Below are 27,401 nucleotides of genomic sequence, written 5' to 3' on the forward strand. Positions count from 1 at the left end.
AATAAATTAATACCAACCAGAATTCCAACAGCACCTTTTTAAAAAGAACACATCACTGGCCAGGCGCGGTGGCTCACGCCTGCAATCCCAGCAGTTTGGGAGTGAGGTAGGCAGATCACCTGAGGTTGGGAGTTCCAGACCAGCCTGACCAACATGGAGAAACCCTGTCTGTACTAAAAATACAAAATTAGCCGGGCGTGGTAGCGCATGCCTGGAATCCCAGCTACTCGGGAGGCTAAGGCAAGAGAATCACTTGAACCCGGGAAGCGCAGGTTGCAGTGAGCCGAGATCGCGCCATTGCACTCCAGCCTGGGCAACAGGGAAACTCCGTCTCAAAAAATAAAATAAAATAAAATAAAAAAATAAATCATTACCAAATGGATTGTATTACAGGAATGCAATGATGGTTAAAAGATGAAAAGAAATCAATTACTCAACTGAAAAATCCAAAAAACAACAAGGTAAACTCAAAGAAAATAAAAGGAATTTATAAAGATAACAGCAAAACATTGGGTTACAAAACAGAAAAGCAGTGCAATTCATATAAAAATTAGAATTATTGCTTGAAAAAAATCAACAAAATAGACAAACCATTGGTTAATCTGGAGGGGAAAAGAAGGAGAAGTCACAAACACACAAAGTAAGAATAACAAAAGGAAGATTACTAAAAGAGAGGAAATTTAAAATATTCATAACAGACTAATAAAAATTCCTTTACTAAGGAATTTTAAAATCCAGATGAAATGGATAATTTCCTAGAAAATGTAATTTAGCAGAATTGATCCTGTAACAATAGGAAGTTTAAACAGACCAGTTTCCGCAGAAAAAAATAAAGTTACCAAAAATCTTCCCTCACTGTCCTCACCACACACACATATATATTTAACATCACAGGCCCACGTAATTTCCCAAGAGAATTCTAATAAGCCATCAAAGACCAGAATATGAAATGTCACTTAAACATTTCCAGGGCTTAGAGAAAGAAGAAAAACTTCTAAATACTTTGATGAAGCATGAATAAAACTGATACCTAAACATCTTAACTACTGCATGCGCACGCGTGCGCGCACACACACACACACACATACACACAAAGGGAAGTACAAGAACTCTCGCAGTAGCATTGTTTGTCAAGGCAACAAAAATATAAACCATCTAACATCTGTTCAGAGCAGAGCAGATAAATAAATTGTGATACATTCATCAGCAGCGAAAATGAACAAACTGTTACCCACATATCAACACGGAACATGTCTCAAAACTGTTGAGCAAAAGGGCATATTCTAGAAAGAGTCAAAAGATACGATTCTGTTTATAAAATGTTTGAAAACAGACAAAATTCAATAATACATTGTTTAGGGGCAGACTGAGAAGAAGGAGCTAAAGCATCTGGCTGATGATGCTTTCACTCATCTTACAAGAAAGATGTTTCTGGGGAAAGAACACAAGCATGTGAGGACCTGCCTCACCTACCATAAATATGCGAATTAACAAACTACCTAACAAATAGACTAAAGACAATTGCTGAGAGTGCTTATTTCTGGAATACCCTTAGCAGGATGTCCCTGGCTATGGATTACGTACTGTAAGTAAACCCAGAATTATGGATTTGTGAGCCATGACTCTCTGGGGCATGAAGTAGAGATGTTTCCTAACTAAGTGCTCCTTTCTGGGTGAGATGACCTTGTGAACCCCACTTAGAGACTTTGTCTGTTGTTCCGGGTCAGAAAGCACATGTCTGAATCATGAAGAAAGGACCTGGGGAGTCACAAGGGATGTACCAGACCTCTCTCTGATCCATCTGCACCTCTATTGGCTGTATTCTTGAAATTATTAGTACAGCCAGATAACTGGGAAAGATCCCTGATTGTCCAATTCTGATTTAGTAAAATGATGCTTTGTTAGCTCACAGAATAAGTGGTTTTCAGATTAAATTATTTTTAAGGAAAGCAAGAGAATACTGGGGGTAAGAACAGTAGGATGACAATAAAGGGGCTGTCAGGACACTTCTGAGTTGTAATGTTTTAGTTCTTAAAGCTAGTACATGGTATTTGTTTTATTGCTCTTTAAATGACACAAATATGCTTCATTTGTGAATGATATACACTTGATGCTCAAATATTAAGCACATGTATTTCAACAAAAGAAAGAGGGTGAACATAGGATAATGTCTTAAAAGTTTCACATGAAGGGAAAGAAGGTGATGAGGAGGTGGCTAAGAGGCGTGTAGGCTGGAGAGAAAATGTGTCCTGAAGCAGAGGATAGTTTTTAGATTCCTAGAGTTGGTATCAAGGTTATTCTTCAATACTCTCTCCCAGTTGGTTCACTGATGGGCAATTCACCTGCATCATGCTGGCTTCTGAATATACAGTGACCCTATGGAATCCAAATCTGTGGTCATCTGAGCCCCTGGTTGAACAGAATCTAACAGATGGGAGGTTCTGATCGTGGTGGTGAGGGGGCTAAGGGAAGGAAATATCTGTGCTGTCAAAAGTCCACCTTCTACCTTTATTTAAGCCAACTCTGTTGAGCTCTCTTCCTCTTCCATCTTTAGTATTCTTACCTTATTCTCCATCCTATATCTTAGGAGCCATGAGAACATACTCCTTCATCACCTGCTGGCCTCCCAGGGCCTCAGGTCAGTAACAATGAAAAACTGAGGGAGTGAGGTAGGGCTGGAAGAGAAGATGCCCAGAGCAGGGCACAAAGAGCTGGCCAGCGGGTGGCTGTGGGCAGCTTCAGGTGCTGCCAGCAAATATGTTGGGCCCAGTTGCCTCTCTACCAAGATCATATAAAGATAATTCTGTTCTATTCCTCAACTTGTCACTTATTATGACAGTAACTTATAGGAAATAGTGAGTTATACATCAGTCTCTCCATTTCTATCTAGTGAAGACCATAAGAAAACAGAAAATATCTTCCCTAGAGCTCTAGCTGTGCAGAAAAATTTGTGAATGAATATCTTCCTCATAACAGCATTTGTAATTGTGAAAAACCTTGAAAATAATCTAAATCTGAAAAAATAGGGACTAGTTATATGTATTAAGGTATACACACAGATAGAATATTGTACTCCTAAAATACTGAATTCTTAAACATGTAATGTCAAGGGAAAATGTTTCCAACATGTTTCCTAATAAGATTCAATACGCAACACTGTACATAGACTACTACGTCCCTCATCATGAACGCACACCCACATATACAAAAAAGACTAGAAGAACAGACCAAAATGTTAAAAATGGTTAGTAATAAAATCATGGGGGATTTTTTTTTTCTTTTACGCTTTTTCGTATACCAAAAATGCTTTCTGTTATTCCAAATTTTCATCAATGAGTACATATTACAGGTGGAAAAATGAAATATTTTAAAAATGTATTACTATTAATAAGACTGATCAGTTAAGTCAGAAGTGGAAAAATACAACCCATAGAATGGGAGAAAATATTTTCAAATTATGTATCTGATAAGGATCCAGTATCCAGAATATAGAAATAATTCCTAAAACTCAACAATAAAAAAAACAAGGCTGGGCGCGGTGGTTCACGCCTTTAATCCCAACACTTTGGGAGGCCAAGGCAGGTGGATCACCTGAGGTCGGGAGTTCAATACCAGCCTGACCAACATGGAGAAACCCCATCTCTACTAAAAATGCAAAATTAGCTGGCGTGGTGGTGCATGCCTGCAATCCCAGCTACCCAGGAGGCTGAGGCAGGGGAATTGCTTGAACCTGGAAGGCGCAGGTTGCAGTGAGCCGAGATTGCACCATCACACTCCAGTCTCAGCAACAAGAGAAAAACTCCGTCTCAAAAAAAAAAAAAAATCAATTAAAAAATGAGCAAAGGGTCGGAATAAATAGTTCTCCACAGAAACTATACAGACAGCCAATATGCACTTAGAAAGAGGCTAAACATCATCAGTCTTAAGGGAAATGCAAGTCAAAACCATAGTAAGATACCACTTCACACCTACAAGCTGGTTATAATAAAAATGGTGGACAATAATAAGTGTTGACAAAGGTGTGGAGTAATTGGAATCCTTATACAGTGCTGGTAGGAGTGTAAAATGGGATAGCCACTTTAGAAACCAATCCAGCAATTCCTCAATCAGTTAGAGATAGTTACCATATGACCAGCAATTTCACTTCTAGGTATAAACCCAAGACAACTGAAAACGTATGTACACAAACTTCAATTCAAAACAAATGTTCAGAACAGCATTATTCATAATAGCCAAAAGGTAGAAATAACTCAAGTATTCACTAACTGATAAATGGATAAACAAAATATGGTATATCCATATAATAGAATACTGTCAGCACAACTAGGAACAAAGTAGTGATTCTGCCAACGTGGGTGAACCTTGAAAACACGCTAAGTGAAAGCTGGCCACAAAGACCACATTTTGTATGGATCCATTTGTATGAAACATCCAAAACAGGTAAATCCAGAGAGAGAGAAAGTAGATTACTGGTTTGGGGCCATGGGGGACAGGGAAGAATGTGAAGTGTCTGCTAATGGGTGTGGGGGTTTCTTTTGGAGTGACAAAAGCAGTCTGAAATATGATAGTAGTGATGATTGTACACCATCTTGTGTATATGCTAAACACATACACACTACGTGTGAATATGCTAAAAACTATTAAATTGTACACTTTAAAATGGAGAATTTTGTGGAATGTGAAGGATGGCTGGAGGGCAAAAAACAAAAAAACAAAAAAAACAACCGAGGTTGGGCACAGTGGCTCATGCCTGTAATCCCAGCACTTTGGGAAGCCGAGGCAAGTAGATCACTTGAGGTCAGTAGTTCAAGACCAATCTGGCCAATATGGTGAAACCTTGTCTCTACTAAAATATAAAAATTAGCCGGGCATGATGGTGGATGCTGGTAATCCCAGCTACTCAGAAGGCTGAGGCAGGAGAATCACTTGAACCCAGGAGGCAGAGGTTGCAGTGAGCTGAGATCACACCACTGCACTCCAGCCTGGGCAGCAGAGAGAGACTCCGTCTCAACAAACAAACAACCAGAGGTGGAAGGTTATACAGGGCCCAAAGGCTCTTGCAATGACAGACACACAGAATGCCACTGATGGAACGTCCTCAGGGATTGCCTGGGTCACTGTATTCTTTGACTGAATTTGGGCCTAGAGGTATTCACTTTCCTGGTTGAGGTTATACCACCCAAGAGAAAACACATCTTCAGATCTGCCCCTAACTGGCCATGGCAGGACACTGGGATGATGAGGATCAGCAAGCAAGAGTGTCATTTCAACACTCTCACAGTTAAGTACTTTTAATACCATGGGGGTATTTGACCTAAAATTAACCCACAGGAAACAGTCTGAACTCAAGTCAACAGGGTCCAAAGCCCTGATGTGTAGTCCAAAGCAGAATCGGCATCATGGGTGAGTGACCCGTGCAGTTGCATGAGCAGAGCAGAGAGGTACGACATGCATGTCTGCCATTCCTTGCTGCTCATGTGCACAGATTCTGGTAGACTCGCGATAGGCAGGAGTTCCATGGGACTGGAAGTGAGTATAAGGTAAGTATGTTACACCTACAACTGGGGAGGCAGGGGCACTGACAGCCCTGGGGGCCATGCTTCCCTTCAAGACGGATTTGAGTGCAGACAGAAGACAACCCATGGAGCCTCTCATATTCTTTCTTACCCTGTTACCTTGCCATGTTAGACAACAACTTATGCTGAAATGACAACATAAAAGCAAGGAAAAGACAGGGCAGCTCCTAGATCCTTTTTCTTTCAGCCCTTTCTTACTCTTCAGTAAGTTGCAGGCAGAGTGTTGGTAGAATGCACACACCTCAGGAAGTGACGTAAAAACAGTGCAGTCAGTTTCGTACTGTTTCTGCCGTTCTGGTAAGAACAAAATACACGTGCATGTGGGAGCTACAAAATATGATTTAGGTCACTTGGCTGATTCTGCCTACAAGTTAAAGGCTCCTATATTTGCATTCGAAACTGACACTTCATAATATAAAGATGAATGGTAAAATTCATGGTAATAATTTTAAATTTTAATTTTTCTTTCCTTATGACATTACGTACCAAATTAGAAAATCACCACAAGGTGGGAGAAACCACAGAAGAAAGTGAAGAGTTGTTTTAGTATCTTTAACAGCACTTTTGCTCCAGTGTTCCATAAATGGTCCTTCATTTCCATTTTGCATTGGTTCCTACAAATCATGTATCTGGCCCTGCCTGAAGTTCCATCTCCCTCAGGTGTAAGAAGCACGATTTCTCTCTCTGTTTCTTTCTCTCCCTGTCTCCTTGAGTGAAGGTGCTGCTGACAGACGGCATGTTCTTTAAAGGAAAATAGCTAACCAATTTCCCCTATATCAAGGGTTCTTGAGCATGAATACACATCAGACTCTCCTGGAAGGCTTGTCATAACACGGTCTGCTGGGCCCTCAGAGTTTCTGATTCAGCAGGTCTGGGGTGAAGCCTGTGATCCTGAATTTCTAATAAGCTGGTGGTGCTCATATGCTACACACGTGGTCTAAAGTAGGCGCCATCTCAGCCTTTGACAATTGCCAAAGCTCTACGATACCTTATAAAAGGCATGGTCTGGTACCTCATAAATGTTGAGTTGCTCCACTAAGTCCAGGTCAGTCCCTTTCTTGTTCAAGTGCCTCTGGGACACAGCAGCAATGCCCAGCTCCTCCAGGCAGTCCACGACATCGTAGAAGGTGTCTTGGTCTGGCAGTCCTGATAATGTCTGGAAGAAGAGAAGAACCAGCTACAGACACACCATAGAAGACTGCCTTGAGGCTCTCAAGGCATTTTCCAATGCCTAATCCAGGCATACTGTTATAATCATGGCCACTAATCAATCCAGATAGATGACAAATTTATTTGAGCAAAAGCCTCTTCAGTGTGGCAGGCAGAATGAACCCCAATATTCTCCCCTCTGATGTACATGTGCTACATAATCTCCTCGGCTTGAGTGTGGGCTGGGCACTCCCATGAGAGGGGGGCACTCCCATGATTAGGTTACATTAGGTGGCAAAGGTGAGGGGATTTTGCAGATGTAATGAAGGTGCAAAATCAGTTGATTTTCAGTTAATTGAAGAGGTGACTCTCCTAGGTGATAATCAAGTAGGCCCTTTAAAAGAAGGCTTAGCTCTTCTCTGAGCTCTGGACTGGAAAGAGATTATCCCACTGGCCTCGAGGCAGCAGCAACAGCCACGACTTTCACAGAAGCAAGGAAATGAATTCTGCCAACTACATAGACCTGGAAGAGGACCCCAAGCCTCAGATGAGACTCCAGCCCTGGGCAACACCTCGGCTGCAGCCTTGTGAGACCCTGGGTAGAGGACCTACTAAGGCCATGGTTGGACTTCCTGCCCCGTGGAAGCTGTGAGATGATACATGGGTGTTGTTTGAAGTGGCTAAGTTTGCGGCAATTTGTTACACGGCAATAGAAAACTAACGTACTTTGTAATTACAAACTCCTGTTAAGATCCATACACCAAAAACTAGAGTTGTAACAACTTCATTTTATTAAATTGTATTTAAATTCAACAGGGCCTCCCCGTGGTCTATGAAATTTAGAAAAGCATGAGAAATTTCAAGGCAGCATAAGAGTCAAAAAGAGAACCCAAGAAAGAAAAAGCTGACTTCTCTTTGAATTCTACCTCTCTTAAGAGAAGGAGGGTATCTGAGACAAGGCCCTGGCTCAGAGCTGGAAGGAGCCTGAGATTTACTGCAAGCCCCTTATCTCATATAGGAGGCAGAGAAGGATAAACGCCTGAGGCAACAGGAAGTGACTGAAGACACTGGGATAAAACCCTGGGCTCAGAGCTGCCATTCCAGTCTCAGCCTTTAGTCCCTACTTACTTCACTATCTCTGCATTTCTAAGAACAAGACATACATTCCAAAATTATTCTAAAAATGATAACTTGCCTAGGAAGGAATAAGACCAACACTTCTGTAAAGACCATTTCATAGCACCAGCTTCTCTAACACTTCTATCTTGGGGCTATCAATGTTGGAAAGAAGGCCTCTATTCACAACTCGAATAATGGCTTTTTCCTATTTAAGCTAAAGAGGGCACAAGTTACTGCTATTGAGATAAAACTAATGAAAACCAACTGTGATGTGATAGCCTAATTATTCAAGGCCCCAGTAAGGACACAAGGCAGGAGGCTGTGAATCTGAAGCCATCATAAATAGGTGTTCACACTTGGGCTGCCATGTATGACAGCACACACCAGTGTCTACAGGCACCAGGCCAACCACATCTCAATGACAGGTAATAACGGTCATCAGGGCTGCCCTCTGCTTCCAACATTGATTAAAAACTTGCACATCATTCAAAGAATCCTATCATCCTTTGCTTTTAGTGAAAACTCTAGAACTTATTAAAAGATGAGAGGGAAATAGCAATACCAGGCCTGGGCAGGGTGAACAATTAGAGATGCCCTAACTGCCAGGTGACTGCAAAATGCACAGCCTAAGGGATGCAGGTGAAGGGATGTCTAGTGTCAGAATTAAAACTTCCTACACAGCAGCGTGGGGGCCAGCCCCAGGCACACAGAGAGGCCGCTGGTAGTCTCTTCACCTCTCTGTTCCCCCACCTTCCTCTTCCCCTTTCTCCTTGCTGGGAGCCCACTGAGGTTCTTTCACTCAGAAGTTTCCAGGAGGTTAAACTGCTAAACCTGATCCCCATTGCTTTAGCAAGTCCAGCCATAAAGGGTGAGGGAACCATTAGTAAATAATTAAAAAATTAGAACTATAGAAGTAAGCAGGGGCCAGGCACAGTGGCTCAGACCTGTAACTCCAGCACTTTGGGGGGTTGAGGCAGGTGGATCACTTGAGGCTAGGATCTCAAGACCAGCCTGACCAACATGGCGAAACCCAGTCTCTACTAAAAATACACATTTGCAGGATGTGGTGGCACATGCTTGTAATCCCAGATATTTAGGACGCTGAGACACAAGAATCACTTGAACCCAGGAGACGGCGATTGCAGAGAGCCGAGATCGTGTCACTGCACTCCAGCCTGGATGACAGAGCAAGATTCTGTCTCAAAAAAAAAAAAGAAAAAAAAAAAAAAAGAACTAAAAAGACTCGGGAAACTCTTGCCCCTTGCTCAGTAATAAGCCCTGAACTGAGGGTATCAGCAGGTCATTTGTCATTTCCGCAGTGAAAATATGGGCTTAAGCCAACCCTGCGTACTATCACCTTTCATGCAGGCTGCAGGGGAGACGATGGTCTTCTGCCACTCACAAATGCAGCTTCTTTTTCCAGCTGTGCAAGAGGGTGCTATACATCTTTTTAAAAATTCATTTTTTTTTGGTTGATTCTCTAATAGGCTCAGTAAATTCTACCACACTCCCACTTGTCCCTGGGCCTCCCCTCCCAGTTCCACCCTGCAGACACCCTGCTGCTAAGTTGTCCACTTCCGACAAAAATGGCAGCTTCACCAGAAAAGTCTGCGAGGTAAAGGTTTGCTGATACATTCACCCTCAGACATTAAAGGTGCCGAGCGTAGCTGACACTTGGTATCCCTCCTCCTGTTTTCTCTTAGACTTTGTCTTGACAAGGCCTGTGACAAGTAAATCTTCACAGGTCTCTCTCAGAGGGGAAAATTCTTCCTAAAGGACATTCTTCCCCCTCCCTGGGTTTTCATTGATTCCACCAAGTCTTTCTAATAGGATAAAACCATTGTGGCAAAGCCGGTACGCGAATGTTCATAGCAGCGCTATCTGTGGAAGCCAAAAGCTATATACACACAAATCTCCTTCAACAGGTGAGTGGGTAAGCACATATGCATCTCTACAAGGAATACTACACGGCAGTGGAAAGGAATTAATTAATATATTGCATATATTAATATATGCAATAAAAGATGAATCTCAAAAGGCATTATACTGACAGAAGCCAGCCTCAAAGGGTTACTTACTGTATGATTCCATCTGACATTCTTGAAAAGACAAAATTACAGTGATAAGAGAATAAATCAGTGGTTTCTCAGGATTACATACAGGAGGTCAGAATGTCACTATAAAAGGATAACATGGGGGAATACTATGTTATTATTAGTCTGTATTCTAATTGTGAAGGTGATCCATCTCCATGTATGTGTTAAAACTCATATAGCTATATTCTAAAAGGTGCACTGTTATGGTTTGAATGTGCCCCCCACCAAAACTTACACCCCAATACAGCAGTGTTGGAAGGGAGAACCTTAAAGTAGTGATCAGGTAATGAATGGATTAGTCCTGTTATCTCAGGACTGGGGTAATTATTGTGGGAGGCGTTTCCCAGTAAAAGGATAGTTCAGCCATCTTATCTTCCCTACAACCCTTGTCACCCTCTGTATCCCACTATGGGATAGCACAGAAAGAAGGGCCTGGCCAGATGCCGGCACCTTGATATTGGACTCCCAGCCTCAAGAACCGTGAGTATTTCTTTCCTCTATAAATTACCCAGCCTGTGGTATTCTGTTATAGCAACACCAAACAAAGACATAAAATTGATACAGAGAAGTGGGCTGTTGCTATAACAAATAACTGAAAACGTGAAAGCAGCTTTGGAATTGGGTAATAGGTAGAGGCCAGAAAAATTTGGAGAAGCAAGCTAGAAAAAGCCTAGATTGCCTAGAGCATTATCTGGTTGACTCTGGTGGGAGCTCAGAAGAGAATAGTTATAGGAAAAGTCAGAGCCTTCTTAGAGACTGCTGAAGTGGTTGGTAGAAATACAAATGGTAAAGCCAATTCTGAAGAGGTCTCAGATGGAAATGAGAATCAAGGTATTAGAAACTGGAATAAAAACCATCCTTGTTTTAAAGTGGCAAGAACTTTGCTGAACTATGTCCATGTCCTAGGGCTCTAATGAAAGAGAATTTAAGAGCAATGAACTGGGATATCTGGTGAAAAAAAATTCTAAGCAAAATATTGAAGGAGTTGTATGGTTACTTCTAATTGCATATAGGAAGATGCAAGAGGAGAGAAGTGATATAAATATGGAGTTTATTAAAAGGAAAGTAGAGTAGAAAAATCTGAAAAAGTCACAGCTTGGCCCTGTAAAGAGTGAAAAGACACCTTTTGGAAAGCAAACCAAAGGCAGAGCCAAGTGACCATTTGCTAAAAGGATTATAGTATGGATAGAAGGGAGCCAGTGTTCTTCACCAAGACGATGGGAGAAAAACTCCAAAGGCATTTCAGAGACCTTCTAACCAAGCTAGGACCTTGAGGGCCAGGTTTCTGGACAAGCAACAGCGGTACCTCAGCATTCACTGCTCAAGGCCACTCAGGATCCTGCTCCCAGAATTCTGGTGCAGGATTTTTTGGCCACCCCAGCTGTGACTCAAGCAGGCCTTGCTGCTCTGGAAGGTACAAGCCGTAAAACACACGGTGCTCATTCTGCAGGTGTGGAATATATAAGAGCTGTGGAGCCGTGGTGACCTCAACCTAGAGCTAAAAGAAGGTTGTGGACAGCCTCAGGTCCCAGGAAGTGACTGGTCATGGGGTGAAGCCACTGTGGAGAGTCCCCAGTAGGGCAATGCCTAGTGGAGCCATGGGAGCGAGGCAGCCCTCAAGACCCTAAAACTGTAGAGCTAACAGTGTGCAATCCAGCCCAGGAAAGCTGTAGGCAAAAGCTCCAACCTAGGAGAGCTGAAGTGTGGGCTGAGCCCAGCAAAGCCATAGGGATGAGACTGCCTGAGGCCTTGTGGGCCCAACCCCACGGTGCCCAGGATGTGGGACATGGAGTCAAAAGAGACTATTCTAGAGTCTTAAGACTTAATATTGTTTTTTTCTCTCTCGGGGTTTGGACTTGGAACTAGTTACCCTTTTCTTCTTGCCTATTTCTGCCTTTTGGAATGTGAACATCTATGCCAGTTCCAACAATGTATTTTGGAAGTAGGTAACTTGTTTGATTTCAGACTCACAGCTAAAGGGAAATTTGCCTCAGGATGAATCGTGCCTTGAGTCTTACCTATACCTGATTCTGATGAGACTCTGGATTTGGGACTTTGAGTTTGTACTGGAATTCATCAAGACCTTGGGGCTATTGGGATGGAATGGATATATCTTGCACATGAGGAGGACATGAATTTTGGGGACCGGGGGCAGAATGCTATGGTTTTCATATGTCCCCCAAAGTTCATGCGTTAGAAACATAATCCCCAAAGCAACAGTGTTGAAAGGAGGTAAATTGGATGAATGCCATTATCTCAGGAGTGGATTACTTACTGCAGGAATAGGTTCCTAATAGAACATAAGTTTCACCCCCTTCTTCTCTCTTCCCCTACAACCCCCTTGCCCTCTACCATGGATGGCACAGCAAAGAGGTCCTCACAAGATGCCAGGACCTTGATACCTTGATATTGAACTTCCCAGTCTCCAAAACTGTGAGAAATCGATTTCTTTATAAATTACCCAGTCTGTGGTATTCAGTTACAGCAACACAAAATGGACTAAGGCAATAATTTTAAAACAATAAAAGTAAATATAAAAACAAAGGCAACTACTCAGCATGTACCATCCAGGTTAGTTATCCCCTAGCCCCACTGAACAACTCCTCTCCCCATGGCTCCCTAGGGTCCTGCTTTCCCTGAATACCCTAAGCCGGCCTCACGGTAACCCCTCTTGTTACTCATTCTACCTCCCATCCCCAGTCTGCTTCATCCTATTTCACAAGGTAATCAGTTTTAGAACAGTAACCAGGATAGGACTTAGTGTCATTGTTTTGTCATGGAAATGTCCATTTTTAAAAATTCTATATTATTAAGGGCCTTTATTTTGTTGAAATCAATAGTTAGAAAAAACCCAACTTGTAATATAATTTCTCAGATTTCACAGTCTGAATGTTTTCCAGACCCAGATTAACATTTTGTTATTTTGTTTGGTATCTCAGAGGAGTTTACTCATTGGGCAATATGCAGTACTACAATATAACAAAACAAAACAAACCTGGCATGAGCGCTGGTGGTCTGTTGACTTGTTTAACCCATTTATGCCAGAGGTTGCAAATTTTTTTGTGTGAAAAATCAGACCTTGGCGATGACCTTGAGAAGAAGGATATAAATAACTCGCACAAGCTTAGCGTTCCAATGGAACACTAGGCATAAATTAGTTAAGGAAAGGATTACATTTGAATGAATGACCTCAAGGATCTTTCTGGATGTCTCCTTGGCTAGAACTAACAAAGGATGAGAAAGAACTGCCAGATGAGAAAGAGCAAGTGAGGGATTCCTGGACATCAAATGCCACAAAATGCCAAACAGAGGGTGACAGGCACTGGGTCCCTGCCAGTGAATAGCAACAAAGTACCCACATTGTGTGGGTACTGGTATGATCATAAGAACATGTGGGAATGGCCTTATCAATAAAATAATGTTACAATGGGGAACACTGTGCCAGCGTGAGAATTCCATTTTTGCTGAATTCAGTGTTTTCCAGTACAATGTTAATGACTAAAAAGGACAGGAAATAGATGACCTTAATCCTTAGAAACCAACAGAAAATTGCTTCAAATCAAATGGTAAAATGAGCTCACAAAAAGATTTGAAAATAAAAGCAGAATTCTTAGGATTATGCTTCAGAAAAGTTGTGCCCATTTCCCACCAGGGTTATAGGAGTTTCCTGGGTGTTCATCAACAAATGATATTTCATTAAAAGACAATCATTGTCAATGTGACCTGAGAAATATGTCTTGTTGTTTTCTTATGTATTTCTTTTGTTCTTAGTTGGTTTAATGTCTTTCATTTTTCTACTGAATTCAAAATATATTTAGGATAATATCATTTTTTACCTTTCTTTTTGTAAATAATCTCCCAGTTTGTCATTTGCATTTAGTTATAATCTGTGATTTTCATTTTATAAATAAGATCTTTTAAAATTGTATGCAGTAAAATAGTTAAATCTCTTCCTCTGGAACCTTTTTCACTGGTTTTATTATCAAAATAAACGTTACCAACCAGAGACTAATTAGTCTTCATTTCTCTTTTTCTCCCTGCAGTTTGATATGTTCCATTAAATGCTTTAAGCTCTCCAGGGCTTACTGTGGTATATGGTCAAAGTATGTTTTTGTTTACTTCCATTTAACAACACCTCTCCAATCAGTAGCCAACCCGTCCCCACTAATGTTAACTGTACAGTGAGTTGTTCTATATACTGAGGTCTCTTTCAGAGCTCCTCTGCGCCAATCATCTGTCTGCTGAGGAAAGGGCCAGACCACATTGTTGTAATTCTCAGAGTTTGCACATTTTACTATCTAGTAGGAGAAGCTGCTCTTCATAATTATACTGCTTTCTACAGATTTATCCCCAGTTTATCAGGGAAAGTGTTTCTCCACTTGTATTTCAGGAAGGGACTCTGGATCTTTCTAAAGCCCTAACCATCACTACAGATGGTCCCGCAGGCTCACGCCCAGCGTGAGCGTGTATGGAGAGTACAAGGAAGGTCCATGGGGGGGGCGCTGGTGAGGTACCTGTGCTCTAAGGCATGGTGATCCAAATAGAGAAACTCCAGACCTAAGACTGGGCCTGTCCTGGGTCAGCATGGGCCCCATTGTTTCAAAGCAGCACCTCTGGGGGTGGGCACCAAGGACCAATACTGCCCTACAAGGTGGTGATCAGGGAGGGACGCAACAGCAGGAATGAGAGCACCAGGTGTGGTCACCATCACATAAGACAAGTGGGACCTACCCCCAGGATTCCTTATCTCAGCTCAAGAGTCCAACTTCAATATGCAGTGGAACACGTGTACCTCGTGTCTTCCTGACATGTGAACTATTTTCTTAGAGTAAAACTTCATAATTTATATTCCCTCAAGGAAAAATGATTTTAAAAAATAATTTTGGCTGGGTGTGATGGCTCATGCCTGTAATCCCAACGCTTTGGGAGGCCGAGGTGGGTGGATCACCCGAGGTCAGGAGTTCAAGACCAGCCTAGCCAACATGGTGAAACCCCGTTTCTATGAAAAACACAAAAATTAGCCAGGCTGCTTATAATCCCAGCTACTAGGGGGCTAAGGCAGGAGGATCTCTTGAACCTGGGAGGCAGAGGCTGCAGTGAGCCGAGATCGTGCCACTGCACTTCAGCCTGGGCAAGAAAGTGAGACTCCGTCTCAAATAATAATAATAATAATTATTATTATTATTATTTTTAAATTTAGTAAAACCTTTCTGGTTTAACTAGAAAAGACCAAAGCATGAACACATGTAGGCACCTACAGGCCTTCACAAGCAGGCACACCTGCACGCATCCACCCCACAGGTTGCATAAAGGATTTTCTCCTGTAGTGCACACTGCAGCCATGGTTCCAGCCACCACGATGGGTGTCCACATGATGTGGCTCTTATTCAGAGGGAAAATTTTAGATTTTCACAATGTATTAATTCCCTATGGCTACTGTAAGAAAGTACCACAAACTAGGTGGCTTAAAATAACAGAAACGTATTCTCTCACAGTTTGAAAGACTAGAAGTCTGATATTAAGGTGTCACCAGGGCCATGCTTTCCCTGAAGGCTCTACCGGAAGTCTGTCTTTGCTTCATCCTCAATCGGCAGCCAGCAATCCGTAGCGTTCCCTGGCTTGTAGATGCATCGTTCTGACCTCTGCCTGTCCTCACGTGGCTGTCTTCCTTGCATGTTCACATCGTCTTCCCTCTGTATCTCTTTTCCTCTTATAAGTTATACATATGTTATATGTTAAACATATCTAAACATATCCATAACACAGTCAACCAACCTTGTTCACCAAAGTCATTGCATAAACCAGTAGCTCTGTATCAACTCCATCTTTTTCCTCCAGGATTTCCATGATATTTGACCAAGGTTTGACCCCTATGAGTAAAGCAAAAATCATTAGAAACAGCAATTCATCAACATTCTTTATCTAACTCACATCACAGTTTATTATCCAAGGATGTATCCAGTGATGGCAGCTTCTTTCAGTCGTCAAATTTCAATGTGTGACATTATCCTTAGGGTGGATTTGAGTATGCTTCTAATTGAGAATATTTCTTAGTAGGGAACCCTATCTCACATCACCCTTGGCCTTTTGACAAGAGCATTGTATACCCTTCAGTGTCTGGATGCCTACCTACTTAAAAATTTCTTCGTATTAAATATGTAATTTCTAAAAATCCAATCACTGCAACTCTGTAGGCCATACATTTCCCCCAGGGCAGAAAACTCTTGGTAAGTATTCTCTGAATATCCTTCAGCACAGAAGAAAAGGGGATGTGGAAGATCTTAACATCCCTCTAGCAGTGACTCCAAGAAATAAGTGACATGCCCGTCTAGCAAATATCTCAAGAACAGAAGCATATTACATCTACTCCATCAGGGCACAAATACTGTTTAAGTATCAGCTAGGTACAAGGTCTATTGGGCAGTTGCCCTCAATAGATTTATAATCGAATGGAGCAGCTAGGCATAAGCCCAAGAACAGACACCACCAGCACAGAGCAATGGCTGAGAAGTGTCCAAGCATGCAACTAAGCCTGTCACTGTGCAAGTGAGGTCTCTTGCAGCAGGGATAATTGCAGAGGACTTGGCACAAGAGGTGGCTTCTGCCTGGGCTCTGCAGGAGAAGGCTTATGGGTGGTTATTTCCAGGCTTTAGGAGGGACAGGAGATATTCCACATTCACATTCAGGACCACTAAGCCAAGGGCGAGACCAAAAAGGGGCACACAACACCTTGATATGGTTTTCTAGGCCCAAGATGAATATTTGAAGTGAAGCGAAATGAGAATTGCCTTGCCCTTGGCTTGGTGGTTTGCAACATGAAGCTCTTTCCTGCTTTCTCTATACAGATCTCAAAGGGATATTGCTTATTTTTGCTTGAGAGAAGTAAACTTGGAAATAACCTAAATGCAGTGGTTTCCGAATGCTGGTCCTTGGATGGGCTATGTCAGAGCTGATTTTGGCCTTGAGAACAAAAGTTTCCCAAGGACCATGATAGGATCTGTCTTATTGATCTCCATGCTCTTAGGACAGTGCCTGGCATATAGTACATGCTCAGTAAAATGTCTGCTGAATAATGAATGGAGATCTCTGAGAAGGCATGAAGTGGGTTAAGCTGAAGCAATTTTAAAAGAACCAGGAAGCAGATGCACACAGCAAGGAAAGCAGAGAAGACGGGATTTAAGGGGATTTGTTTAAGAAGATTAAACAAAGAATAGGTACCTACTTACTACAAGATGTAAAAGACACAAATTTAGCTCAATGTGGAGATCTTCTGGCTTTCCTAAGTGAACAGAAAGCCTTTTGCTTTGGCTAGTTGCCCAGCCAGTCAGAACTGGGCAATCTTCTATGACCCTTGCTAACTGAGCACTAAGATATGTTCTTTCACCTCTTTCACCTGCTAACTACTGAATTATCTCCTTGCTGATATTGATTATCAAACTACTTTGAAGTCCACACCACAGTGTAGTTGTTCTTCCAACTCCCACAAAGTAACCATCTCAGCCCTCAAGACAGTCAATCAATCTCATCAGCAGGCCTTGGGTCTCACTGTCCAGTTTAAGAGATCTGGATGCCGCCATTTGTGTTTATAACAGGGGCAGCTTCTAACATTCACATTTTGTATAAAACCATGGCATAAAACACATGTTCTAGTGAGTTGCCCATGCATGATTCAAAGGAAGAATGTGCAGGGGAGAAAGTATCGAAATTAAGACTTTCTAGTGGTGCTAATGGACCCATAACTCCTTTTGGTTGCTTACTCTGGAGCCAAAGATGCAAAACAGGTCCTGGGGGAGCAAAGGCCAAGGAACAACGGCAGGCAGCCCAGAGAGAGAGGGAGAGGTAGCCAGACTACATCTGTACTCTCCTTAAACAGACACATGCACTTGTGTGCATCAACTCCTTTATAATAAGAACACTCAAACAACTGGCTTAATTTAACTGAAAAATGTGTTATCTAGGTCTCTTATTACCATTTAAGGATTTTAAGTCTGGAAATGTGCATCTATTTGTACACTCTTAGGATGGATGTTCATTCTTTTTATTGTTTTGGGGCAGAAAATCGGAAATATTTACCAGAATGAAGGTGAAAGGGAAGAAACATTTGGTTCAACAAAAATAGCCTTGGCAGACCTCAGGCTAGGCCTGTGTTCAACACCAGCACTTGCACGTTTCCTAGGAGCTCCTGTCAGAATTATGGGGTCCACTCACTCCCCTCATTGCCTTTGCTAACTCCCTACAATGTGTGTGTGTATGTGTGCATGTGTGTGTGTGTGTGCATGTGTGTTTTGTGGAGGACAGGGTTCCTGTACTGGAATAATAAACCATATAATGCTAGCCCTTCACATAACAGAGAAGGAAACTGGACCCCAAAGGAATGGAATGGAGGGGCTCAGGAAGCTCATCTAGAGTTCCTAAGGTCTCTGGGGTGACTGTACTTACCTTATAGGATTACTGAGAATTGTCATTGAGATAAAGCACTTTGTCTTTTTTCCTTAATGCTGCTGGAGTACATTAGAAGACAATACTTAATCATTGTCATCTGTCTCTCTCCAACTCCACTGCCCCCCACCCCCACCCCAAATACTGGTTCTGTGACAGCCTTTTTTCCTGATGACTGCAAGCACACAATAGATACTCAAATATGTGCCAAAAAAATGGGTCTTACATGAAAAATGTTTAGAGTTGTGTCTGTTACATGATAGATACCCAAATATCAGTAGCTGTAATTGTAATGGGTGGTGGTTGGTGGAGACACCCAGTTTACCCCCGGGCGGACCAGCTGCACTAACTCCCCGGCCAGTCCTCTCTTAACCCAGATAAATAAATACACATAGAATCAATTGCTCAATACTTCTCCCCTCTTACTTTCCTAAATCTCCACATTAAATCCAAAGGAAAATAAGATATTCAGCTCAGTGCCTCGGACATGGGTTGGTCTAACACTCAAACAGAAGCTCCTCACAGCACATTCCATGTCCTTCCACATACTACATAAACACACTCAATGTAGATGCTTCTGCTATAAATAACGGTGGAAAGAGAGCTTGAGTTCTGTCAACCTGTAGCTTCCACTACACTTTACACGATCTTCACAGATCAATATACTCTTAAGCAGAAAGCAGAGACGGGATCGCTTGAAAGGATGAATTTTTTCTCTGCTAATCATGTGTGATACATATGTTTAAGAATTATCAAACGAAAAATTGAACTACTTCAAGAGCTATGCTGAGCCAAATTAGTGAGACTCAAGATTTAGGACAAATTTCAACATGCGTTATCCTCTCTGGTCACTCGCCTCACCCTCTGTGAGACAGGCAAACCTGTTCACTTAGAAGGAAGGACTCCGCATCCAGACAGCAGAGGGGTGTCAATCAATTTCCTGTCAACCACCACAGGGAAGACCTCAAGGAACGGGAGTCTCTGATATGGCAAAATGACAAAGCAAGGCTCTCTAAGGGCTCCCATGAGCCTTTCTCTCTTGCTGCCAGGCCCTGGCCATGAGAAAGGGAAAGTGACTTAAAGATGCAAGCAAAGAGAAGAAGATCCAGTGGTCTGATATTAATACCATACCATGCCCCACAGATGAACTTGAGTCTACCTTTTTATCTTAGGCCCTGAGCAAAAGTGCAATTGCCTGGGTCCAATGGAGCATTTTAAATTTTCCTTCTTCATAAACACTGATCACTCCTTATGATGGACTTTAACCCCTATGGTTTTTAGCCCTGCTAACTGGCTCACTCTTGGCCACAGACCAAATTGCCCACACTGTAGAATGAAGCCTTCTGGTTAGCCCACGTGCAGCACGCGTGATGTTTGTATTTATAATGCAACCAAAGGAATTTGTTCTGGACAACTTCATTTGCTTTAGGTAGTAATGATTTCTGAGGACTGGTAGTTTGTTGGTTTTCTTGCTGATTCCTTAAATCTGACAGTTTTCATTATCCAAAAGAAACTATTCAAAAAGACAACTGCTTATATGTCCATTCGTCCCTGCTAAGGAATGAGTCTAAAGCCACTTTGAGAAGTAAAATTTATGATTTATGAACTTGTGCACAAATGGATATGCTCAGTTTACCCTAACTCACCTCTGGCACCTGTCTGCTCTCTCACCCAGTTGAGAGGGAGCTGGAGAGCTGCTTCTAAACCCGCTAGGTGGAAACGCACCTGGAAGTCATGTTGCTCTCTGCAGAACACCACGGCACATTTATACGTTTAATGCCATCATAGGATTCAGAACAATTTTACTAGCAGTAAAATAGGATGATGTTATATGTATGCATTATAAAATCACAGCCAAGACCACACATGTCCATAAAGAAACATGCTATTGAGCCACACATGATAAGCTATTTCTGAGTTTTTCCATTAGTGCCATTCCTTGTTTTTTTTTTTCAGCTGCTAGTGCTCAGTGGCAGACAGATAACAGCAGTTGCCAAAGGTTTAAGAAATTATTATTACTATTTTTTGGGGAAGGAGTCTCTCTCTTTACCTAGGCTGGAGTGCAGTGGCGTGATCTCAGCTCACTGCAAGCTCGGCCTTCCGGGTGCACGCCATTCTCCTGCCTCAGCCTCCCGAGTAGCTGGGACTACAGTCGCCCACCACCACGCCCGGCTAATTTTTTGTATTTTTAGTAGAGACGAGGTTTCACCATGGTCTCGATCTCCTGACCTCATGATCCGCCCACCTCAGCCTCCCAAAGTGCTGGGATTACAGGCATGAGCCACCACGCCCGGCAAGAAATTTTATAGACAAAATCCATAAAGCTGGCCGGGCGTAGTGGCTCATGCCTGTAATCCCAACACTTTGGGAGGCCAAGGCGGGCGCATCACAAGGTCAGGAGATCAAGACCATCCTAGTTAACACGCTGAAACTCTGTCTCTACTAAAAATATAAAAAATTAGCCGGGCATGGTAGTGGGCACCTGTAGTCCCAGCTACTCAGGTGGCTGAGGCAGGAGAATGGCATGAACCCGGGAGGCGGAGCTTGCAGTGAGCCAAGATCACGCCACTGCACTCCAGCCTGGGCAACAGAGAGAGACTCTGTCTCAAAACAAAAAACAAAACAAAACAAAACAAAACAACAACAACCCATAAAGCTAAGAAGACAATTCATCAGCTTTTTTAAAAATTATTTTTACTAATCAGGAAAAGATGGCCATTGTTTTATCTCGATGGAGAGACTTGGTCTGGCAGATGAGAATCTCTGGACGGGGCTATGGATGGAGTCTTGGATATGGTATACAAAGGCCTGGGCTCATTTCAGGATCACTCCCTCATCCATCACAACATTCCCTTTATGGGATATGAAGTTCAAGGAAGGGAACTCTGAGCTGCCAGCTCAGCAAAGCCAAAGGAGAACCCGGCTCATGAGAAGTTGGCCCTCTAACTCACACCCATAGCAAGGGCCCTGGGGTTACCTGAAGCTTAGGACAGGAAGATGAAGAGTTTAGTTGTCCTAAAGCAACCGCCAGAGTTAAGGGATGAAATACAAATCCTCCAAGGATGAAGGAGAGGCGCTGCTGCCTACCAGCTGCCAAAACACACACTGCTGGCCTTAAACCTAATTGACTAGCCTTGGAAAAGCTAGACCTGGTTTCTGTGCCATCGGCATTCCTTATCAAGGATTCTAGACTGGCCCCATGATCTACTCTTGGCCATAAGGGTCTTTCTACCTAGCAGCAGAGGACAACATGCTGTGGCAGAAGAAACTTGCCTCAGCCTGGGAAAGACCTTCCAGACTCACAGCCCCTGACCATGTACTAGAGTTTGTCTCCCTCACATACGCGCAACAAAGAGCCCTCAAGTTGCCTCCTGGCCTGCCATCAGCCATGCCTAGTGCCGACATCTGCCTGCGTGTTCATGGGTATAGGAGCCCCCGTTAAAGGTCCTGGATGTTTTTCATTAACTTTCATTTAAACTTCTAAAATAACTCAAGCTACTTTCTTTCACATTTGGATTCAGCATTCAAAGGTGGGTCTGAGTAATGCCAAATCACAGACACAACTGGTTCGAATCAAAAGTACAATGTAGGCCGCCCGTTTCTTCCTGACACATCCTGGCTGCTTTATGCGTAAGTGTGCATGCACACACACGCAACTATAAGGAAATACACCAACAGGTTAACAGTGATTATCTTTGTCGAGATTAGAGGTGAATTTGTTTTGTCTTCTTTAACCTTTTCCCAAGTTTTTATAACAGTAGTATTACAATTACAATCATAAAAAGAAAAAGGATTGTCAAGTTTTTGTTCTTGAGTCTTTGTGGGGATGATAATAATACCTGGGTCTTACTGGGGAAGAAAACAAACAACAAAAGACAAAAGGATAAAAATCATTTTAATTGGGAAGCATTTTAATTCCAGGCTTCCCAATATCACAGGGTCCACAACATGTTACACAGTAAACCAGAGCAGAAGCTCATTCTTCATCACATGTTTGCAGCATGCCTGCTGGCTCTGGGCCAGTTAGGGTGCTGGGACACCACGCTGGGAGACAGAGACCCCATCCTTGAGCAGGCAACCTCAACTTGGAGAGACAGGGATGGGCAACACCACCACAGCAGAGAACAGGTGCATACATGGGCTTTAAAAGCACATGCCCGAGGCAAGGGGGTGGGGGTACAGCCGGGGTGAGAGAAGGCGGTGGCAGGTGGGCAGGAGTTGAAGGGTGAAGGGTCCCCTTAGCCAGGGGACTGACTTCATGCTACAGGCACTGGGAAGCCACTGGCAGGTTTTGGATGTGACCGAACTGTTTTGGAGGGTGGCCAGGAGCATCGGTTCAACATAGTGAGGGCCTGAGTAAGGCAAGGCAGGGGATGGAAGAGAGGAAGGGAGGTTCTTGTTTGTTTTGTTTTTAATTTTACTTTAAGTTCTAGGGTACATGTGCACAACGTGCAGGTTTGTTACATATGTATACATGTGCCATGTTGGTGTGCTGCACCCATTAAGTCGGCATTTACATTAGCTATCTCCTAATGCTATCCCTCCCTGTTCCCCCCACCCCATGACAGGCACCGGTGTGTGATGTTCCCCTTCCTGTGTCCAAGTGTTCTCACTGTTCAATTCCCACCTGTGAGTGAGAACATGCGGTGTTTGGTTTTTTGTCCTTGTGATAGTTTGCTAAGAATGATGCACATGTATGTTTACTAGGGAGAAGGTTCTAGAAACATCTGGGGGTCTTAAGCAATGAAGCATAGAGGGGAGGGGAGGAAGGAGCCAGGGCGACCTTGAACAAGACACGAAGAACAGGAGGAGGAGCTGGACTTCCGTGTTTCGGTGGCAGGAGCTGGGTAGAGGCAAAGACAAGCTCAGCATCTGACCTCTCCCAGGTAAGCCCATGAGCACTTTTCTTTCATTATTAAACCCCGTTCTGGCCCTAAGCTTTGTGTGCTTACTATCCTAAACAATGTTTCTTGCAGTGGGAAGTCCACATCTCAGGAATTCTGTTAATTCTTAAATCTGTCTCAAACACGTACAACGCGGAAACCTCCCTACATTAGACACCATCACCTTCACGACATAAGGGGGCAGGGACTACTCACCTCTTTTCGTGTCAACAGCAGTGACAGCCTGAATCAGGAGAGGCGCGTTGGACTCCGAGTACTCTACAAAGACGAGCAGCAGCTTCAGCGCTGTCTTCACCACCAGGCGGAACTGGCAGAGGAGATAAAACCATCACATCGCTGCCAACGAGGCCCTGTGCACCTGAGAGCATCTTCCTAACCGCAGCTGGCACCCGGCATTTCCTAGATGAGATACTCTCGGCGATTAAACGGATTGCTTCACAGATCCTCACAGCCCCTCATTAGAGGCCTCAGAAGGCAGGTGTTAGTACTATCCCCATGGTGCAGATCAGGAAACTGAGGTACAAAGTTCCCTATATGCAGTCACGCAGTAAAAAAACAGAACCAGGACGTGAACCCGGGACGCATGGCTCCAGAACTCACACCTGGCAACTCTCAAAACACAAGCATTTGCTGAATCAATTATATCTTCATTTTACCCCAACTATAACATCGTAAGGTAGGCATAAGCACAGTTCTTATTTTTCCAGTTGAAGAAGCAGAAATAGCAGGTTAAACAATTCATCCAAAGTCACGACAGCCAGCTTAGGTGGAAGGGAACCGGAACCAAGTCCCCCATTCTTAAAGCCAAGCAGAGAAGGCCGCCTGGAGCCGGAGAACCCCTGCTCCCTGGATCCAGGGCTCAGCATTTGCCAGGAGCCGCATGAAGCCCAGAGGCCTTCCCTCACACAGGCAGAAGCCCCTCCCTCAGTATGCGCCCTCAGGGAGGTCACAGGTTATTCACGTACAGAAAACCCCAAACCTCCCAACTGAAGCGGCCACAGATTCCTAATTCCAGCTTTACCAGCCCCGGGGCTGCAGCAGCCTTGGGGTTTCTGGGTCAGCCTCCGGGGCCCCTCAGGTGCTGGTGCGGGGACTTGCCCACAGTCTTGCCCTTGACTCCGCTTCCTTCCAAAGCCTCCTCCTAAAGGAACTTGCACACCAACTACCTCAATCTTACCCTTGGCTCCACTTCCTTCCAAAAGCCTCCTCCTAAAGGAACTTGCACACCAACTCCCTCCTCCAAATGGGTTCAAACTGTGCAGCTGAGAAACAGCAAGGTTGCCTTGGGCTGTACATTCCACCCCAAGCTGCTGGCTTGCCAGTGGCCCCATCCCGCTATGGGCAAAATGCACTTTCAAGGGTAGAGGGAGCTTATTTGCACTGTGGCTGCAGGACCTGGAACTGCACTTGGTGCAGAGGGAGCTGGAAGGTGTTTGCTGACTGAATAAATCAGTCAGTGACCAGATCAATCAATCCATGACCTCTCGCCCACCCCTTGAGCCTGTATCACTGGTTGTGGCAAATCAGCTCCAGCTTCTTCCTGTGTTCTGTAGCCCAAGGAAGATTCTGTGCCTCTTGGACGCATCTGCCCACATCACAGTGTTAGGGGACATGGGTAGAATTTATAGGTAAATTTGGGGGAGCCCAAAGAGGGAACTGTGTTGTGCAGTCCACAGAGAATAGCTTAAAAACACCACTCACCCCAAGTCATTCATCCACATTCATGCAACCCCTTTACCCCCTTGCTTCCCTCTCCTCTGCTGTCATACCTACCAAGCACACCATTTGTCTTTCCCTCAGTTCCACATCTCTCTCCAGCCAGTGCCCAGGTGCACAGCTCCCCTTTATAAGGAAACGTCTTCAAAGAGGTGCTACAGCCCCTGGCTCCACCTCCTAACTTCCTTCTGACTCTTCAGCTCAATTTGATAGGACTTCCATCACCACCTTGATAGATTACTTGTCAAGGTCACCAGTGGCCTCCACGGTATCAAATTCAGTGGTTACTTCTCTGCCCATTTTTACTCAACTCTCAGCACCATGTGACAACTAACTGGTCTCTCTAGAAACAACTTCCTCTCCCTCTGGGCAAGCAAAGTCTCCTGAGTGGCTCCTTTTTCATTGGTTCCTTTTGGGTGCTCAGTCTCTCAGTGTGGGAAGACCTCTGAGTTCACTCTTCTTTACTCTCCTTCTCTTTCCACACTCTCTCTAGGTGAGTTCATCCAGTGCCCTGGTTTGAAAGTCCATCTAAGATCAGATGCTAAATATCGCATTCCAGCCCTGAAACTCCTGAGCACGCATCATATAATCTCCTGACATCTCCACTCAGATGCTAACATATTCACTGTGGCCAAAACAGAACTCTCAGTTTTCATTCATGCTTACCCCCTTCCACCTACCACTCCTAGCCTGCTCCCTCCAAAGCCCCCACCTCAGGACAAGGCCCCACCACCCTGAGCACAGGGAGGGGTTCACCTACACTTCCCTCACCCCGTCTCCACAGCAAATCCACCCTCAGTACTGCAAGAGCTCCCTTCAAATTCTATCCCAAACTTGCCCCTTTACATTCTCTCTGTCCATCACCCTGGACCACTACAATAGCCTAAGTGCTCTGGCCTTGTCCTTCTGAAGTCCATTGTCCAAACTGCAGCCAGAGTGACCACTGCACCCTCCTTCTCTCAAGCCTCCATCACTCCCCATCATGCCCAGGGTGCTGCCTGTCCCGGCAGGCTTTCTGTGCTGGCCTCCGCCAAGCCCTCTGATCTCCTTTCTTGACACCCCCTCTTGGGCCCAGTGCGCTTCACATACTAAGCTCTATAGTTGTGTGAGTGTTTTTCACACGGCAGAGTTCATCCATGATTCAGGGTCTTCTCATTGGTTATTCCTTCTGCCTGAAAGCCACCTGGAACCAGTCATCACAGGACTGACCTCATCCTTCAGGTCAGAGAAATTCTCATATAGAAAATGCCTTCCTGACTCCTTTACCTAAAGGAGCCCCTTGGTCACCATCACATCACCCTGTTTCATTTTTATTTATTTATTCTGAGATGGAGTCTCGCTCTGTTGCCCAGGCTAGAGTGAAGTGGTGCAATCTTGGCTCACTGCAACCTCCACCTCCCAGGTTCAAGTGATTCTCCTGCCTCAGCCTCCTGAGTAGCTGGGACTACAGGTTCACACCACCATGGCTGGCTGATTTTTGTATTTTAAGTAGAGAAGGTGTTTCACCATGTTGGCCAGCCTGGTCCTGAACTCCTGACTTCAGGTGATCTGCCTGCCTCGGCCTCTCAAAGTGCTGGGATTAGAGGCATGAGCCATCGTGCCCAGCCACCTCGTTTCATTCTTTTGAGACAGGGTCTCATTCTGTCAGCCAGGCTGGAATGTGGTCGTGCAAGCACAGCTCACTGCAGCCTCAAACTCCTGGGCTGAAGTCATCCTCCCACCTCAGCCTCTCGAGTAACTGGGACTATAGGTGCGTGACACCACACCTGGCTAATTTTCTTTAACATTTTGTGTAAAGATAGTGTCTCTCTATGTTGCCCAGGCTGGTCTTAAACTCCTGGAATCCAGCAAACCTCCCACCTCGGCCTCCCAAAGTGCTAGGATTTCAGGCATGAGCCACTACACTCGGTCTTTTTTATCCACATCCTTTAGCATGACCTGAAATTGCTGAAGACACTTGTTCACCTATCATGCCTCTGTTACCCCTAAGAACGTAAGCTTCACAGCAGCAGACAGGCTTTACCTGCCCCATGAGGTGGTGTTCAGTCAGCATATGTGTGAAGGGTAGGCCAGCCTGTCCCCCAGTCCATCCCCCTATGCTATGTGAAGTGAGCCCTCCCAGCCCCCAGCCTCCCCTTCTCACCTTGTAGTAGCCCCCAGCAAAGCCAAGCCCCCCGACCTCAACCGTTGCACTGAGGGCAAGCCATGCCCTGCGCTGTTATTCTCAAGGTCACCTCCTCCCCACACAGGGAGCTGAGTACTTTAGAGTGCTGGGAACTCTTCACAGAGTGTCTGCCCTCATAACTTGAGGCCCACAATTGCTCCTCTGCTTCTATTCTGTAGGAATAGACTACATTCCAGTGTATTTTTCTCAACTACACGGTTGGAGGTTGAAGGGGAAG

At 44.1% G+C, this 27,401-nt stretch overlaps 1 protein-coding gene across 29 annotated transcripts in view; it reads right to left on the bottom strand.

The window, feature by feature from the left end:
* FHOD3 (formin homology 2 domain containing 3) overlaps positions 1-27,401 on the bottom strand; it is a 488,533-nt gene that overhangs the window by 163,013 nt on the left and 298,119 nt on the right. For 16 of the 29 annotated variants that reach the window (XM_074022556.1, XM_074022555.1, XM_074022554.1 and 13 more), the window contains 3 exons: positions 23,479-23,590; positions 15,716-15,810; positions 6,589-6,732 (listed from right to left, as the gene is read on the bottom strand). In XM_074022556.1, coding sequence (XP_073878657.1) covers positions 6,589-6,732; positions 15,716-15,810; positions 23,479-23,590 — 351 coding nt within the window. Of the gene's footprint in view, positions 1-6,588; positions 6,733-9,922; positions 9,944-15,715; positions 15,811-23,478; positions 23,591-27,401 lie in introns of all 29 variants that reach the window. The other 13 variants (XM_074022543.1, XM_074022553.1, XM_074022551.1 and 10 more) reach the window with 1 other exon arrangement.

Source organism: Macaca fascicularis, chromosome 18, assembly GCF_037993035.2.
Source record: "Macaca fascicularis isolate 582-1 chromosome 18, T2T-MFA8v1.1".
Classification (NCBI taxonomy): Eukaryota; Metazoa; Chordata; class Mammalia; order Primates; family Cercopithecidae; genus Macaca; species Macaca fascicularis.